General features: G+C 45.2%; 2 protein-coding genes and 1 long non-coding RNA gene across 3 annotated transcripts in view; 1 reads left to right on the top strand and 2 right to left on the bottom strand.

The window, feature by feature from the left end:
• LOC115140808 (caspase 2, apoptosis-related cysteine peptidase) overlaps positions 1 to 8,350 on the bottom strand; it is a 25,699-nt gene extending 17,349 nt beyond the window's left edge. The window contains exon 1 of the mRNA XM_065027860.1: positions 7,923 to 8,350. The gene's annotated coding sequence lies outside the window, so the exon portion shown is untranslated. The remainder of the gene's footprint in view (positions 1 to 7,922) is intronic.
• Positions 7,238 to 16,764, top strand: LOC115142109 (rap1 GTPase-activating protein 2-like). The gene is made up of 19 exons (XM_029681576.2): positions 7,238 to 7,710; positions 7,859 to 7,891; positions 8,057 to 8,150; positions 8,475 to 8,510; positions 8,624 to 8,671; positions 8,933 to 9,130; positions 9,253 to 9,350; positions 9,448 to 9,526; positions 9,642 to 9,695; positions 9,892 to 9,975; positions 10,073 to 10,173; positions 10,333 to 10,462; positions 10,564 to 10,743; positions 10,849 to 10,920; positions 11,006 to 11,092; positions 12,401 to 12,556; positions 12,646 to 12,732; positions 12,840 to 12,865; positions 12,978 to 16,764. The coding sequence occupies exons 1-19, from the start codon at positions 7,640 to 7,642 to the stop codon at positions 13,075 to 13,077; spliced, it is 1,734 nt and encodes a 577-aa protein (XP_029537436.2). The 5' UTR covers positions 7,238 to 7,639; the 3' UTR covers positions 13,078 to 16,764.
• On the bottom strand, positions 9,998 to 10,656 carry LOC135575197 (uncharacterized). The gene is made up of 2 exons (XR_010465747.1): positions 10,541 to 10,656; positions 9,998 to 10,437 (listed from the first exon to the last, which is right to left on the bottom strand). It is a non-coding gene; the product is annotated as an uncharacterized LOC135575197 (long non-coding RNA).

The following is a 16,764-nucleotide window of genomic DNA, read 5'->3' as shown; positions in this document are numbered from 1 at the left end:
TATCTCACCTCATTTGCTCACATCGTATAAAGACTTATTTTTCTACTGTATTATTGACTGTATGTTTGTTTTACTCCATGTGTAACTCTGTGTTGTTGTATGTGTCAAACTGCTTGGCTTTATCTTGTAAATGAGAACTTGTTCTCAACTTGCCTACCTGGTTAAATAAAGGTGAAATAAATCAAATAAATTAAGTAGCCCACTCTGGTAGGCCTACATTATGATCAAATAGCCACAGTAGCCTACATGGCCACTGTTTAGACTGTAACTTAAAGTGGGTACAGCCTCTGTGTTCACAGTAAACACATGCTCGAAGTTGCACTGACTTTTCACAACTTTCAAAACTTTCAAGTTTGCGCACTGCAGACCTTAAATTTGCTCAGTGCCGGAAAAAATGTGAGGGAACATTGCATGCATGACTTGTATGGGATTTGTGCCACAAATGCTAACGTTTGCATGTGCAAACTGCCAGGGAAACTAAACCAAATCATGGATTGCTGTCATACCTTTTCCATAGACTGCTTCCAGGATAAGTAAATTATTATCAACCCTGGTTCCAAAGGTTAACCTACCCAGTGCAAGGTTTAGTCCTGGTGTACTGTACAATAGATAACTTTGGTAATACACTTCTAAAACAGTGACATAACTTTTGGAAAATCATAGAAGCAACTGGTATTGCCTATTTGTTATTAAATAGCTGCACAAGTAGGGCTGGCACAATAAACATATAGCCAGCCGTATAACCGACAATTATAGACAAAAAATTCTACAATTATGGCTAGTCATGAACTACAAACTACAATAGTTATAATCGTTTTAGCTAATACATTTTGTATATAGTAGATATATTTTCAGGTATAGGCTTATACTTTACCCAATGGCAGTTTTTAATTTTTACATGAAGAGGGTAAAATTAGTATTTATTTTAGGAGCAGAGTGCACTTAGCTTATAAATTAACTAGAGACAATGTCCAAGATGGATGCCCGTTGTTTTCAACATAAACTACTTACTTTCGCATGGTCATTGCTAGATGGGATACAGTTTATCAAATTGATGTCAAAAGTTGATTATTTTTTCATTTTAGCTAACCCTAACCTTTTTCCCAAATCTAACCTAATTCTCCAAACCTGCTACATTTATTATCCGAGCCTACGGGGTACGTTCTCCTAACCTGCTATGAAAAATCCTTTCTGACAAACTAACCATCTAGGCAAAACCTGTTTGCAAAACCTGTGTTTATTGCCCTCTTTTTAGATTCGGTTTATCAGAGCAGATAACGCCTGCACACTAGCACAGCTCAGTGCTATCCAAAATCCTTGTGACGTCCCTACCCCATTGAAGTTGACATTTATGAAATGTAACATGGTTAACATGGATAATGAACAATTAACAGCCAAAGCATTGCTTCCACTGTCTTGATGGCCTTCCTCCCTGTGGTGCCTAGTAGTCATAATGCCCTGTAGAAGGATTGACCTACGAACCTTCTGCATCCCACTTCGACAGACTCAGAACTTGCCCTTTGGTACTGCTCCACCAGGTCCTCATACTTCGGCCTATTTTCTTTAATTTGCCTCCTCAATGCGGTCCTCCCAAGGGACAATGAGCTCCATTAAGATGACCTGCTTGAATGTTTCAGAAAGCAGCACCTCTGGCCTCAGTGTTGTTGCTGTGATGATGTCAGGGAACTTGAACTGTTTTCCCAGGTTGACTTTCAGCTCCCAGTCTTGAGCTGTTGCGAAAAGACCTGTGGAGGTTCTGGTAGCTGGCGTTGGCTTTTCCCCGGCTCTGATTGCAATTGCCTACTTCGCTTGTCGGGGGCGCTTGCAGTGGCTGATCCCACTGAAGATGATTTCCACAAAGGCTTTAAACACCAGGTTGTGGCACCAGCGGTAGTGACCCTCGCCTAGGGCTTTTGAGCAGCAGTTGAGGATGGATGTCCTCCTCTCTTTAGGCAGAGAGCAGGATTGTGAATCGATCCTTGCCCCAGCAGAACAGGTTAGATGGGCTTGGTAGGATATTGTAGATTATACCCTGATGAAGACAGCTGGACTGTTTATTCAATTATTGCATCTGAGCTCCTAGAGTCTGCGGCTCTCCTTTTCTTTTTCAGGACATCGTAGAACTTGATGCGATGGGGCTCGGCCTTCCACAGCTCGGACCATGTGCTTTCCACCATTTTCTCCCATCTTGTTGCCTTATTGCCGCATTCCTACCATCCAGCTGGCTCCCTCCTCCTCGACTGTTGCTCACACTTCCATCGCAACGAGCTTCCGCCTGTCTTTCCCCTGTGCCTGGTCATAGTGTGGTGTTGCAATGCTACCAAGTTCAGCTCTTCCCAGAGTCACCTTACCCACCAGCACACTGTGCCATAGCCGTGACTCAGCATGCTCTACTGCATCCTGAGCCCTCCACTTCCTTCCTGTCCTCACCTCTATACCTGCCTAGGATACTTTCGTGTTGCTTGAATCCCTGTATTGCAGCACCTCCCTTGTATGAGTCACCATGAATTCCTCATTCAGGCTGCTGATGGGTAGCTTCAGTTTGTTCTTGTGACTGTACAGGGCAATGCTGCTCAGGCTTCAAGATAATCCCAGCCATTTGCAGAGGTAGCTACTGAACCTTCTTTCAAAGCACTTAACTGTAGAAATTGGGACCTTGTAAACCAGGAGGGGTCAGAGCATCCGTGGGAGGACACCATGTTGATATATCCAGGCCTTGATCTTGCCAGGTAAACCTGACATGTCCACTGTAGCCAACCACACTTCCAGCTCCTGGTTGGATGTCTTGATGGATGCTGTATCCCTCAGGCTGCTGTCAAACTTGAAGTTCAAGTGGCAAGCTTCCCCAACCCCTGCAGAATCCATCTACTCCCTGGGATGGATGTTGTTGTCACAGTCAGGTCGTCCATGAAGACTCTGTTGTCGCATGCCAGACTTGGTCAGCAGGACTCAACATTCCACCTCCACTGACATGGCAAGGGCGAACAGGATCACTGAAATGGTGCAGCCTGTGATGATTCCATTCCCAGGCCTGTGCCATTCCAATATTGTGGACGCAAAGGTGACTCTCAAACGGAAACTGTTGTAGTAATTCAGTATGAGATCCCTGATCTTGTCTGGGATGTAGGGTATGAAGCCTTTGGCATTTGTGAGGTCTAGCCACAGTACAACAAGGTATCTTCTGTTCTCCCGGGCTTCCCTGATTATCTGCTTGACCACACCTGTGTGCTCCAGTCATCCTGGCACCTCCAGGATCCCTTCTTTCTGGACTGATGTAGGAGTTCTTCAGGATGTCGTCTGTCAGAAGGCTGGCCCCAATGCTGAATAATATATTTCCTTTAACACTGAGCAGCGAGATGGTTCTGAAATGGTTGATGTTCTTCGAGTTCTCCTCCTTCAGAATCCATACTCCTTCTGCACATCTCCACTGTTGAGAGACTTAGCCCCTCCTCCAGGTCACCTTCAGGATGCTCTTGCCCTCTTGACAACCTCATGTGCATCCTTCCAGCAGGGCTCCTTCTTGTTTAACTCTGTGGTTGGTAGTGGTAGATTTATCAAAGCCTTGCATTGCTCCAGATCTTTCTCTCTGATTGCGTTGCTGTACGTGCTGCAGAGATGGTTGTTGATCTCATCTTTGGAGCAGGTAAGGTGACCACTGTGCGTCTGACCTAGCAGCTGTTCGGTGAATCCAAAGAGATTTGCTAAAAGGCAGCCCGCTTCCTTGCCCTCTTTTTCCTGTGCCTTCTATGCCACTCAGCTCTCTGAAAGGCCCTGAGGATGTTCCGTAGTTCTGACAAGGCTGGTCTTTCTTCTTCACTCGCCTCATTGAACTGTTCTTAACTCCTGCCTTATCTGGTGCATCTTTGCCGCTCTATGCCCAGTTGGTTAACCAAGCTGTCTATGACCTGAAGGAGTATTCTCCTTTTGACAGCTCTCAGCTCTCACTAATTGACGTCGGCCTACTGTTTACTATACATCACTTTATTCCTGTACATATCTACGTCAATTAACTCGTTCCCCTGCACATCGACTCAGTACTGGTAAAAAAAAAGTTAGCATTACTTTTATTATTCACATGTGAAACTGCAATTCACATGTGAGTTGAACACATTTTATGTGAAAAGGTATGGTTTCACGTGAAAATTTCAGCTCAACATGTGAAAACAGCTATTTCATATGTGAAAATGCAAATATGATTTTTTTTTGTAAGGTCAATTCTTAGATGAGCTTCACAACAGCTCACTGATACGGCTGATTCTGTAAGGTTACCATGCGTTGTGTTTGATCTCTAGGAAGGAGCTGCTTGAAATCAATAAGAATGCATTATGGAACCAGTAGTGAATTTTGGTTCAAATAAATATTTGTGGTGGATAAACAGAACTAGATTGAGCAAATTCAGACTTCTTCTCTTCAATGTTCATGAATACAATTACTGTATAATATGTTCCTGGTACATTTTGTTTATCAGTCAAACTGGGGAAATATCATTCAGCATGCCAACTGAAGGGTTTTCATATAGAATATAGTAATCTGTTCATCCAACATAGCTAAAACGTAATACAACAAACGTTATCTCCATTTGAGAATCTTGAGTTTCATTGATTGGAGAGCCCGGCTCTATAGTAAGTGGGGCTCCTATGGTCACAGTCAGAGGAATAGATCCTTTGTCTGGATAGGACAAAAAATGTGACATGTCACTCCCTATGCAAATGAGGTGTAAGATTTCAAACCCAACTCAGCTTCAACTGAGTTGGGAGACTCAGCTGTTTTGCTGAGTTTAAAGCAATTGACGTTGCACTGTTCACAGAACGTTCTGTACACAAAAATGTAGGTAATTCGGAACCAGTCCAGAACTGCTACTAGTCTCCTAAATAAGGGACTTTACATCAGAGGTTAACAATGTACCCTACTAACAACCAACTTCCGCACCTCTGCAGTGTGGGAGTAGTGGGACTGATAGAAGTTTTGGATTATAGCCAATGACAGTTCAGGGAATTTTGATTGACGTATTCCTGGTTTTGATTATTGCTTGAATAGTCGCAAATATTATATTTGTTTGTGATCTTAAAAAATATATATTTTGGATGTAGCAGTTGTTAGCTAGAATGTGAAAATCCAATCATAATCCCTAAGTAATGTGAAATTGGGCAGCAAGTAGTTGAGTATTGGGCCAGTAACCGAAAGGTTGCTGGTTTCTAATCTGAGTCGGCTAAGTGACAAATCTGTCAATGTGCCCTTGAGCAAGGTACTTAACCCTAATTGCTCCAGGGTCGCCGTCAATAATTGCTGATCCCTGGCTGTGACCCCACTCTCCGAGGTTGTCTCAGGGGGAGTGGGGTATATGTCTGATCCCTGGCTGTGACCCCACTCTCTGAGGTTGTCTCAGGGGGAGTGGGATATGCAAAAAACACATGTCCAATTCACAAATGTGTATAATACACACTTGTACATGTGTGAAATAGGACAAATGTAAGCACCCACCTAATTATTATTATTATCATAATAAATCTACTCATAAGCAACATGTAAATGGAGGCTTTCTTAGCTGACCGTCTATGAGAACTCCCAATATGGCGCATCACCCCCCTGCGGAAAAGTTTGCAAACACAGAAAAGGGTCTTTTGATTGATATGAAAAATCTTCCTTGATAACAAAGATTTGTTTAAATACTACCAATGCCACAACATAATTGACCTTATTGCACAAATGAAGCTTAATGTTGTCTTACCTCCCTTCCTCTTTTGTATTCCCCCTTTAGCAGTGTGCCTCAACACCCCTCCCCCTCCACTACCACCCCTCCCCTTTCCCCTCCTTTCTCCTCTCCTCTCCCCTCCACTACCACCCCTCCCCATTCCCCTCCTTTCTCCTCTCCTCTCCCCCTCCACTACCACCCCTCCCCATTCCCCTCCTTTCTCCTCTCCTCTCCCCCTCCACTACCACCCCTCCCCATTCCCCTCCTTTCTCCTCTCCTCTCCCCCTCCACTACCACCCCTCCCCTTTCCCCTCCTCTCTCCTCTCCTCTCCCCCTCCACTACCACCCCTCCCCATTCCGCTCCTCTCTCCTCTCCTCTCCCCTCCACTACCACCCCTCCCCTTTCCCCTCCTCTCTCCTCTCCTCTCCCCCTCCACTACCACCCCTCCCCATTCCCTCCTCTCTCCTCTCCTCTCCCCTCCACTACCACCCCTCCCCTTTCCCCTCCTCTCTCCTCTCCTCTCCCCTCCACTACCACCCCTCCCCTTTCCCCTCCTCTCTCCTCCCCCCTCTCCCCCCCTCCACTACCACCCTCCCCATTCCCCTCCTTTCTCCTCTCCTCTCCCCCTCCACTACCACCCCCCATCCCCATTCCCCTCCTCTCTCCCCATCTCCTCTCCCCCTCCACTACCACCCCTCCCCTTTCCCCTCCTCTCTCCTCTCCCCTCCTCTCCCCCTCCACTACCACCCCTCCCCATTCCCATCCTCTCTCCCCTCTCCCTCTCCCCCTCCACTACCACCCCTCCCCTTTCCCCTCCTCTCTCCTCTCCTCTCCCCTCCACTACCACCCCTCCCCATTCCCATCCTCTCTCCTCTCCTCTCCCCTCCACTACCACCCCTCCCCATTCCCATCCTCTCTCCTCTCCTCTCCCCTCCACGACCACCCCTCCCCATTCCCCTCCTCTCTCTCCCCCTCCACTACCACCCCTCCCCTTTCCCCTCCTCTCTCCTCTCCTCTCCCCCTCCACTACCACCCCTCCCCATTCCCCTCCTCTCCTCTCCCCCTCCACTACCACCCCTCCCCTTTCCCCTCCTCTCTCCTCTCCTCTCCCCCTCCACTACCACCCCTCCCCATTCCCCTCCTCTCTCCTCTCCTCTCCCCCCTCTCCCCCTCACTACCACCCCTCCCCTTTCCCCCCTCCTCTCTCCCCTCTCTCTCCCCCTCCACTACCACCCCTCCCCTTTCCCCTCCCACCTCTCCTCTCCCCTCCACTACCACCCCTCCCCTTTCCCCTCCTCTCTCCTCTCCTCTCCCCTCCACTACCACCCCTCCCCATTCCCCTCCTCTCTCCTCTCCTCTCCCCCTCCACTACCACCCCTCCCCATTCCCCTCCTCTCTCCTCTCCTCTCCCCCCTCCACTACCACCCCTCCCCTTTCCCCTCCTCTCTCCTCTCCTCTCCCCCTCCACTACCACCCCTCCCCTTTCCCCTCCTCTCTCCTCTCCTCTCCCGCTGCCTTGCACCTCTCTCAGTATGTGCTGTCAATAATTGATGGTTCTACAGACTCAAAGGGTAACAGGTCCAATCTCTCATGTATTTATTTATTTACCATTCCTACACACACCCAGTCAGTGAGACCACTATCTGTGTTTCTTAGAGCATGGCGATCGATACCCAGCGACTCCTCTGTCTCTGTGTCCATACATGTACTGCATGTCAGGGCAGGGTCATGGGTCATGGGGGTTTGTTATCCATCAGTGCGTGTCCCTGCGGCCAAGATGGGGTTAATATTGCTCGTCTGGCTGACAGCAGGACAGAGGGAAGGAAGTAGAGAGATTAAATGAGTGAGAGGCAGGGGGCAGAGGAGAGAGAGAGAGATTTAATTCATCCCTGATTGACTATAGCTAGCACACTGGCACTCACAAGCACTAACACCCACACCGAACGATGGAGAGAGACAGCAGAAATGAGAAGTTCTTCTCCAGAAAGAGAAGTTTCACTTTTGGGGCATATGGAGGGTGAGTAGCAGTCAAAGTATTGACAAGGAATTAAAATGCTTTGGTTCTAGTGTCAGAATCTGAATAAAATCTTGAAATAGTTCATAGAAGTAGTCCTTAATGTCATGTGTCAAATTGTCTAAGGAGTTACCACTTTCCCTATTCACAGTGTGGACAAGTTCATATGTGAAAATGAGACTAGGTGAGAAAAACTTAAAAATACCTTTAATTACCTTTATCCACATTAGATGTAGTTTATTTCTCGCTGGTCATTTGACACTGGATTTAAAGCTTGATACACTTGCAGTTGACGAATAGGAAAAGTGATGGGTTGCATTGCTTTGCTTTGTCATTCCACCTGTTGCAGCAGACCAGAACCTTTAGAACACAGCATTCTGGATATTTTGGACTCCCCTACCAGCGAGACCAAACCGTTCCTTTCTGCTGGCAGCAACCAGAAGGTAAAAGGACTTCATTGTGATAATGTGTCTTTCATCATATCCTTTTTGCATTTGTTGATCACATCGTCACTAATTTAGTCTCCTTGCATTTCCCTGCATCTGTGTTTGTCTAATGTTGTTTCTCTTTCTGTTCCTGTTTCTCCCTGAACCTCCTTTCTGTCTCTGTGTCTGTCTGTCTGTCTGTCTGTCTGTCTGTCTGTCTGTCTGTCTGTCTGTCTGTCTGTCTGTCTGTCTGTCTGTCTGTCTCTTTCTGTCTGTCTCTTTCTGTCTGACTTTGTCTGTCTCTTTCTGTCTGACTTTGTCTGTCTGTGTTTTCCATGTAAGGTGACAGAGCTGTTTGAGATCATTGAGAAGTTGCAGGTGAGTGTACAGCACCATTCCCTCTCTGTTTTGTGTAGTCTCTGTGTGTACATCAGTTCTCTTTCCAGTTAGTCAATCAGTCAGTCACTGTTACCTTCACTCTCCTTCTTCAGAGCAGCAGGCTAGATGAACAGCGCTGTGAATTCCCTCTGCCTTTGAGGGTGAGTCTTTCTCCTAAAATATAATGTCAAGATCTGTGTGCACACGTGTGTGTGTTGATATTTGACCTTTCAATATTATCAACGATACAGACATTTTTGTTCCCTAAAACACTGACGTCACAATAGTTGTAACACTCATACCAGCATACATAAAACTCATTATTAGGTATGCTGATGCAACCATCATCCCACAGATACTGCTAGATCTACATTTAATTAGATACACCAGACTTTTTAATTCTCACCTCACCCTTTTGAAAGTCTCAGCTTTTGAAGATAGGTCATGACCTTCCTCTGATCCTGCCTCCAAAGCTGGGTGGTTACTGGATAGATCCTCCGCTACAAAAGTTTGCTGAGACCAGTCCGACATCCTCTCATTATGGACTAGACCCAGAGACCTATGACATCATGGAGAGAGACAGCGAGGCCACATACTACCAGGAGTTCTTCCGCTCACGAGTTAGTAGAGTACCACCCATAGGACTACTCTTATTCTGTTCCATTTGATGGTAGAGATGGACTATGATCCAAGATGATGAAATACATACATAGTAGCTGTGTGACTTTCTCTCCTATGTCAGTATCATCACTCGTTCACAGCAGTGGACCCCTCCCTGGGACCCCTCCTTCTCTCTGTCTGTTTGGTGGAAGAAGAGAAGAGGCTGAGAGTAATCCTGAGGTTATATCTGAAATAATATAATTTATTCAATTCATGTAATGAAACACCCTGGTGAATTCCATGAGCAACAGTTATTAGGTCTGTCTTTCCTTTCCAGGATGAGGGAATGCTCTATGCATGGGGTTTTCTCTGTGTCTCTGTTCCCAAACATCCCGTCTGCTGTGGAGCTGGCCAAGGTACCATTACTAGTCTCTCCAACAGACGTGTGTATTTTCGATGAACCTTTACTGTGCTTTTACTAAAAACATTTACCATCATTGAAAAAACCCAAACTGACCATGTCCTTTTCAGATGCTATGCGACAGTGTGACTGTGTCCAGATTTGATGTGGTCAGTTACCTCAAGGTACTTCTTTTTCACTGTACACATTCCCAAATGCTTTAGTCCTTCATGTTACACAGAATGTACTCTTCAAATGACCTCTAAACCCTGAGACCATTTTGACAAAAATGTGTGCTCTCTCCTTCCCCTTTATCTCTCTATCTCTCTCTCCCTCTCTTTGCTTCTTTCTTTCTCTCTCTCTTCCCTCTCTGTCTTTCAGGCACCAGATCTTATAACAGCATTTGATGAACACAGAGTGTCTCTGAATTTCAAGTTTGGTGTCTTGTATCAGAGAGAGGGACAGGTAAATAACTGGAATGCAGGCAGAAGCTTGGAAGCATTAAATAGTAGCACTAGTCTACTGTACATTATCTCTCATATTTTCTCTCTGTCTTTTACAGTTGACAGAGGAGGACATACTCTGTAACAATGAGGAAAGTGAAGAGTTTCAAGAATTCCTCTCTATTTTGGGAGATACAGTCACACTTCAAGGGTTCACTGGGTAATGTACAGTAACCGACATTTTGACATGGCCTTATGGAGAAATGACAGAAATATGACATTGTAACAGGAAGAGATGAATAAGAAGATACCAGCAGCTTACTGTCACTCCCTCTCCCCGACTGCCTCTTCCCTCTTTCTCTCCCTCCCTCTCTTCCAGGTTCCGAGGAGGTTTGGACGTGTGTCACGGCCAGACAGGAAGTGATGCGGTCTTCACTTCCTTCCACAGCAGAGAGATCATGTTCCATGTGTCCACCAAATTGCCCTTCACAGAGGGCGATACACAACAGGTTAGCCTGAATAACGACACCAAATCATCCTCACCCACAGTCAATCACTTCAACCCAGCTCCAGTGGCTCCCTCTTACCCTCTGCTCATTACTCCTTACAGCTACAGAGGAAGAGACACATAGGCAACGACATCGTTGCTGTTGTTTACCAGGAGGGCCACACCCCTTTTCTGTCTGATGTCATCGGCTCACACTTCCTGCACTGTTTCCTAGTGGTCAGGAGGGTGAGGAAGAGAGTGGGGGACGAGGGGGAGGAGGCAGGAGGGGGAGGGGTGTTCCAGGTAAGAAGATAAAACAAAAGGAGAGACACATTGATCTCTTATCACTGTAGGTATTTTTATTGGAATGGAAAGCCTTTTTCAAACCTGGAAGTGGTCTGTTTGCAGGTGTCAGTCACAGCCAGAGAGGATGTACCTCCCTTTGGTCCCTCCCTCCCTGATCCTCCTATATTCACAGAGGTGAGCAGAATTCACATCTGAACTTGGTGACAAGGTAAAAGACCATGATGCATTCTTAGTGTGTCTCTGTTGGCCTATCTTCCAGAGCTCCCTGTTGAGAGAGTTCCTTCTGACCAAGCTTATCAATGCAGAGATCTCCTGTTATAAGGCTGAGAGGTTCAGTAGACTGGAGGTAACCACAGAAGAACAACTCTAACACCATTATAAATGTATACAATCATTCTTGAGGCATTACACGCACATATCCAAAGACTTTCTAGATGCAAATCTGGTATCTTTTATGTGGAACAGAATCAAAATAAACAAGTATTTCCTCTTCTCTAATAGCCTCTAGTGACTCCCCATCCAGGGTGCGGGAGCGTAATCATCGACTGACAATAATTAGCATAACGCAACGGACATAAATATTCCTAGAAAATATTCCTATTCATGAAAATCACAAGTGAAATATATTGAGACACAGCTTAGCCTTTTGTTAATCACCCTGTCATCTCAGATTTTCTAAATATGCTTTACAGCCAAAGCTAGACAAGCATTTGTGTAAGTTTATCGATAGCCTAGCATAGCATTTTGTCCAGCTAGCAGCAGGTAACTTGGTCACGGAAATCAGAAAAGCAATCAAATTAAATCGTTTACCTTTGATGAGCTTCGGATGTTTTCACTCACGAGACTCCCAGTTAGATAGCCAATGTTCCTTTTTTCCAAAAATATTATTTTTATAGGCGAAATAGCTCCGTTTGTTCTTCACGTTTGGCTGAGAAATCGCCCGGAAAATGCAGTCACGAAAAACCGAACAATATTCCAAATTAGCTCCATAATATCAACAGAAACATGGCAAACATTGTTTATAATCAATCTTCAAGGTGTTTTTCAAATATCTATTCGATAATATATCCACCGGGACAATTGGTTTTTCAGTAGGACCGATTGGAATAATGGCTACCTCTGTATTTTACACGAGAATCACTCTGGGAGCCATCAGGTGACCAGTTGCGAAATGTAGTCGCTTACGGGTATTCTTCAACATAAATGCGTAAAACTACGTCACAATGGGGAATACACCTTGGGGAATACAGAGAAAAAGTAATCTGGTTGATAGCTCATTCACTGCTCAATAGGGACGCATTGGAATGCAGAGCTTTCAAAAGATGAGTCACTTCCGGATTGGATTTTTCTCAGGCTTTCGCCTGCAATATCAGTTCTGTTATACTCACAGACAATATTTTTACAGTTTTGGAAACTTTAGAGTGTTTTCTATCCTAAGCTGTCAATTATATGCATATTCTAGCATCTTGTCCTGACAAAATATCCCGTTAACTACGGGAACGTTATTTTTCCAAAAATGAAAATACTGCCCCCTTAGTCACAAAAGGTTCTAATTCCGCTCTTCTGCTCCCCATCTCTTACTTAACTCCTATATGATGCCTCCTTCTCTCCTCTGTCTCTGCCTCCCTCTCTCCTCTCATCCTATCTTTTCAAGCTGCGCACTCGTTCGTCCCTCCTGGAGGGTCTGCAGGCGGAACTGTCCACCCGCTCCCAGTGCATGATGGGAGATTCGCCTGTGTCCACCCTCTCGACTTCTGAGGGGATGAGGGGTGTAACTGAGGGGAGTGGCGGGTTCATCAAAAACTTTAAGGTGAAGTCAGAAATCCTTGACTTTTCACTCCAGTATGGGGAAAGGATGGGTTTTGGACTTGGCATCCATATTTCCTGTCTTTGTTGCAGAGAGCCATTAGGGTGCGCAGTAATTCTTTTGACACTCTTGGGGGACCTAGAAAGATGGGCGGGGTGCCGCTCCCACAGAAGCCCAAGGTAACCCATACTGAAGATGGAAGCACTTCTCTTTTTCACTGAATATCTTATTGATATATTTCTGGGAAATACTGACCACCCCTGTTGGTTTTTGTCTCCCTCTCCAGGCTGCTACAGAGAGAGATGGAGAGAGGTAAGATACTACAGAGAACGGACAGATCAGACAGATGGACTGACAGACAGATGGACGGACGGACGGACTGACTGACAGACAGACAGACCGATGTTGTTTTTTTGTCTTTCAGTGAGTTGGCCTACAAGCCCCCTGAACCCAGCTTTCCGCCCACAGACAACCTGGGCTCCACAGAGGTCAAAGACCACTCCAGTCCCCAGGAGAATATGTAGACAGACAAAATGATGTGTATATTTGAGTAATAACCGAGTGGATACTTTGTATGTACAGTGCATTCGGAAAGTATTCAGACCCCTTGGCTTTTTCCACGTTTTGTTACTTTACAGCCTTATTCTAAAATTGGATTATTCTAAAATTGATTATTCTAAAATGGATGAAAAAAAATCCTCATCAATCTATACACAATAGCCCATAGTGACAAAGCAAAAACAGGTTTTTAGACATTTTTGCAATTTTATAACAAATAAAACACTGAAATATCAGACCCTTCACTCAGTACTTTGTTGAAGCACCTTTAAATCAAATCAAATCAGATCGTATTAGTCACATGCGCCGAACGGGTGTAGACCTTACAGTGAAATACTTAGGAGCCACTAACCAACAAATGCAGTTTAAAATAATATGGATAAGAATAAGAAATAAAAGAGCAGCAGTAAAATAACAATAGCGAGACTATATACAGGGGTACAGGGTCAAGGTGCGGGGCACCGGTTAGTTGAGGTAATGTACATGAACATGAAGGTAGAGTTATTAAAGTGACTATGCATAGATGATAACAACAGAGAGTATCAGTGGTGTAAAAGAGGGGGGGCAATGCAAATAGTCTGGGTATTTCATTAGGTGTTCAGGAGTCTTATGGCTTGGGGGTAGAAGCTGTTTAGAAGCCTCTTGGACATAGACTTGGTGCTCCGGTACCGCTTGCCAATGCTGTAGCAGAGAGAACAGTCTATGACTAGGGTGGATGGAGTCTTTGACAATTTTTAGGGTCTTCCTCTGACACCGGCTGGTATAGAGGTCCTGAATGGCAGGAAGCTTGGCCCCAGTGATATACTGGGCCGTTAGCACTACCCTCTGTAGTGCCTTGCAGTCGGAGCCCGAGCAGTTGCCACACCAGGCTGTGATGCAACCATGCTCTCGATTGACCAGCTCTAGAACCTTTTGAGGATCTGAGGACCTATGCCAAACCTTTTCAGTCTCCTGAGGGGGAATAGTTTTTGTCGTTCCCTCTTCACGACTGTCTTGGTGTGCTTGGACCATGTTAGTTTGTTGTTGATGTGCACACCAAGGAACTTGAAGCTCTCAACCTGTTCCACTGCAGCCCCGTCGATGAGAATGGGGGCGTGCTCGGTCCTCTTTTTCCTGTAGTCGACAATCATTTCCTTTGTCTTGATCATGTTGAGGGAGAGGTTGTTGTCCTGGCACCACACGACCAAGGCTCTGACCTCCTCCCTATAGGCTGTCTCGTCGTTGTCGGTGATCAGGCCTACCACTGTTGTGTCATCGACAAACTTAATGATGGTGTTGGAGTTGTGATTGGCCGTGCAGTCATGAGTGAACAGGGAGTACAGGAGTGGACTGAGCACGCACCCCCGAGGGGCCCCTGTGTTGAAGATCAGCGTGGCGGATGTGTTGTTTTGTTACCTACACTTACCACCTGGGGCTGCCCGTCAGGAAGTCCAGGATCCAGTTGCAGAGGGAGGTGTTTAGTCCCAGGGTCCTTAGCTTATTGATGAGCTTTCAGGGCACCATAGTGTTGAACGCTGAGCTGTAGTCAATGAATAGCATTCTCACATAGGTGTTCCTTTTGTCCAGGTGGGAAAGGGCAGTGTGGAGTGCAATAGAGATTGCATCATCTGTGGATCTGTTGGTGCGGTATGCGGGTCTAGGGTTTCTGGGATAATGGTGTTGATGTGAGCCATGACCAGCCTTTCAAAGCACTTCATTGCTACAGATGTGAGTGCTACGGGTCGGTAGTCATTTAGGCAGGTTACCTTAGTGTTCTTGGGCACAGGCATTATGGTGGTCTGCTTAAAATATGTTGGTATTACAGACTCGGACAGGGAGAGGTTGAAAATGTCAGGGGAGACACTTATTTTATTTTATTTTGATTTATTTTCTAAGGGGTGGATCTGCTTAATATTGCAGAAAGATTGTTGCTTCCACCAATGTAATTGTCTGCATTATCTAAAACAAAAATCCAGAAAATCACATTGTATGATTTTTAAGTAATTAATTTGCATTTTATTGCATGACATAAGTATTTGATACATCAGAAAAGCAGAACGTAATATTTGGTACAGAAACCTTTGTTTGCAATTACAGAGATCATACGTTTCCTGTAGTTCTTGACCAGTCACTGCACAGCTATTTTCGGGTCTCTCCAGAGATGTTCGATCGGGTTCAAGTCCGGGCTTTGGCTGGGCAACTCAAGGACATTCAGAGACTTGTCCCGAAGCCACTCCCACATTGTCTTGGCTGTGTGCTTAGGGTCTTTGTCCTGTTGAAGGTGTACTTTCACCCCAACCCTGAGCGCTCTGGAGCAGGTTTTCATCAAGGATCTCGCTGTACTTTGCTCCGTTCATCTTTGCCTCGATCCTGACTAGTCTCCTAGTCCCTGCCACCAAAAACCATCCCCACAGCATGATGCTGGCACCACCATGCTTCACCATAGGGAGTGTGCCAGGTTTCCTCCAGATGTGACACTTGGCATTCAGGCCAAATGGTTCAATATTGGTTTCATCAGACCAGAGAATCTTGTTTTGTCATGGTCTGAGAATCCTTTATGTGCCTTTTGGCAAACTCCAAGCGGGCTGTCATGTGGTTTTTATTGAGGAGTTGCTTCCGTCTGGTCACTCTAGCACAAGGGCCTGATTAGTGGAGTGCTGTAGAGACGGTTGTCCTTCTGGAAGGTTCTCCCATCTCCACAGAGGCTCTGGAGGTTTGTCAGTGACCATCGGTTTCTTGGTCATCTCCATGACCAAAGCCCTTCTCCACTGATTGCTCAGTTTGGCCAGGCAGCCAGCTCTTGGAAGAGTCTTAGTGGTTCCAAACTTCTTCCATTTAAGAATTATGGAGGTCACTGTGTTCTTGGGGGACCTTCAATGCTGCAGAAATGTTTTGGTACCCTTCCCCAGATCTGTGCCTCGACACAATCCTGTCTCGGAGCTATACGGACATTTCCTTTGACTTCACGGCTTGGTTTTTGCTCTGACATGCACTTTCAACTGTGGGACCTTATATTTGTCTTGCCTTTGCAAATCATGTCCAATCAATTGAATTTACCATAGATGGACTCCAATCAAGTTGTAAAAAACATTAAGGATGATCAATGGAAACAGGATACATTTGAGCTCAATTCTCATAGTGAAGGGTCTGAATATGTAAATAAGGTATTTCTAAAAACCTGTTTTCACTTTATCATCATGGGGTATTGTGCTTAGATTGATGAGGGAAAACAATATTTCATACATTTTAGAATAGGGCTGTAATGTAATAAAATGTTGAAAAAGTCAAGGGGTTTGAATACTTTCCGAATGCACTGTACAAACTATAAAATAAGATGTCAAAATGTATACTTTCATAACAGGTAATACAAATATATTATTGTAGAATATTTTCACTGTTAATATGTGTACATCATTGTAGTAAATGTATGATAATGAAGTCATGCAATAATTATTACTATTTGACTATTTCAGAGCATTGCAATAATTCAGGGCTACCAACTTTTGAAGAAAGTTTGGAGTGAGATTTGCTATGTGAATGTCATTGCCCCCTGGCCAATCCATAGACGGAGGACTAGGAGTTTACTGTTTTAACATGGCTTACGCCTATTACCAAGGTGTACAATTAGGTCTATTCAGGATGCTTTGTACATTAAATTAACACTCCAAATTTCA

The sequence above is a fragment of the Oncorhynchus nerka genome, linkage group LG14, assembly GCF_034236695.1.
Source record: "Oncorhynchus nerka isolate Pitt River linkage group LG14, Oner_Uvic_2.0, whole genome shotgun sequence".
NCBI classification, from domain to species: domain Eukaryota; kingdom Metazoa; phylum Chordata; class Actinopteri; order Salmoniformes; family Salmonidae; genus Oncorhynchus; species Oncorhynchus nerka.
This window is presented reverse-complemented; position numbering and strand designations above follow the sequence as displayed.

Excerpts from the sequence above, each read along its gene's own strand:
- LOC115142109 (XM_029681576.2), top strand. The coding sequence starts at position 7,640 with ATGGAGAGAGACAGCAGAAATGAGAAGTTCTTCTCCAGAAAGAGAAGT. Across the intron at positions 9,976-10,072 it reads TGTATCAGAGAGAGGGACAG|TTGACAGAGGAGGACATACT; the intron begins GTAAATAACTGG and ends TGTCTTTTACAG. Across the intron at positions 12,733-12,839 it reads CGCTCCCACAGAAGCCCAAG|GCTGCTACAGAGAGAGATGG; the intron begins GTAACCCATACT and ends CTCCCTCTCCAG.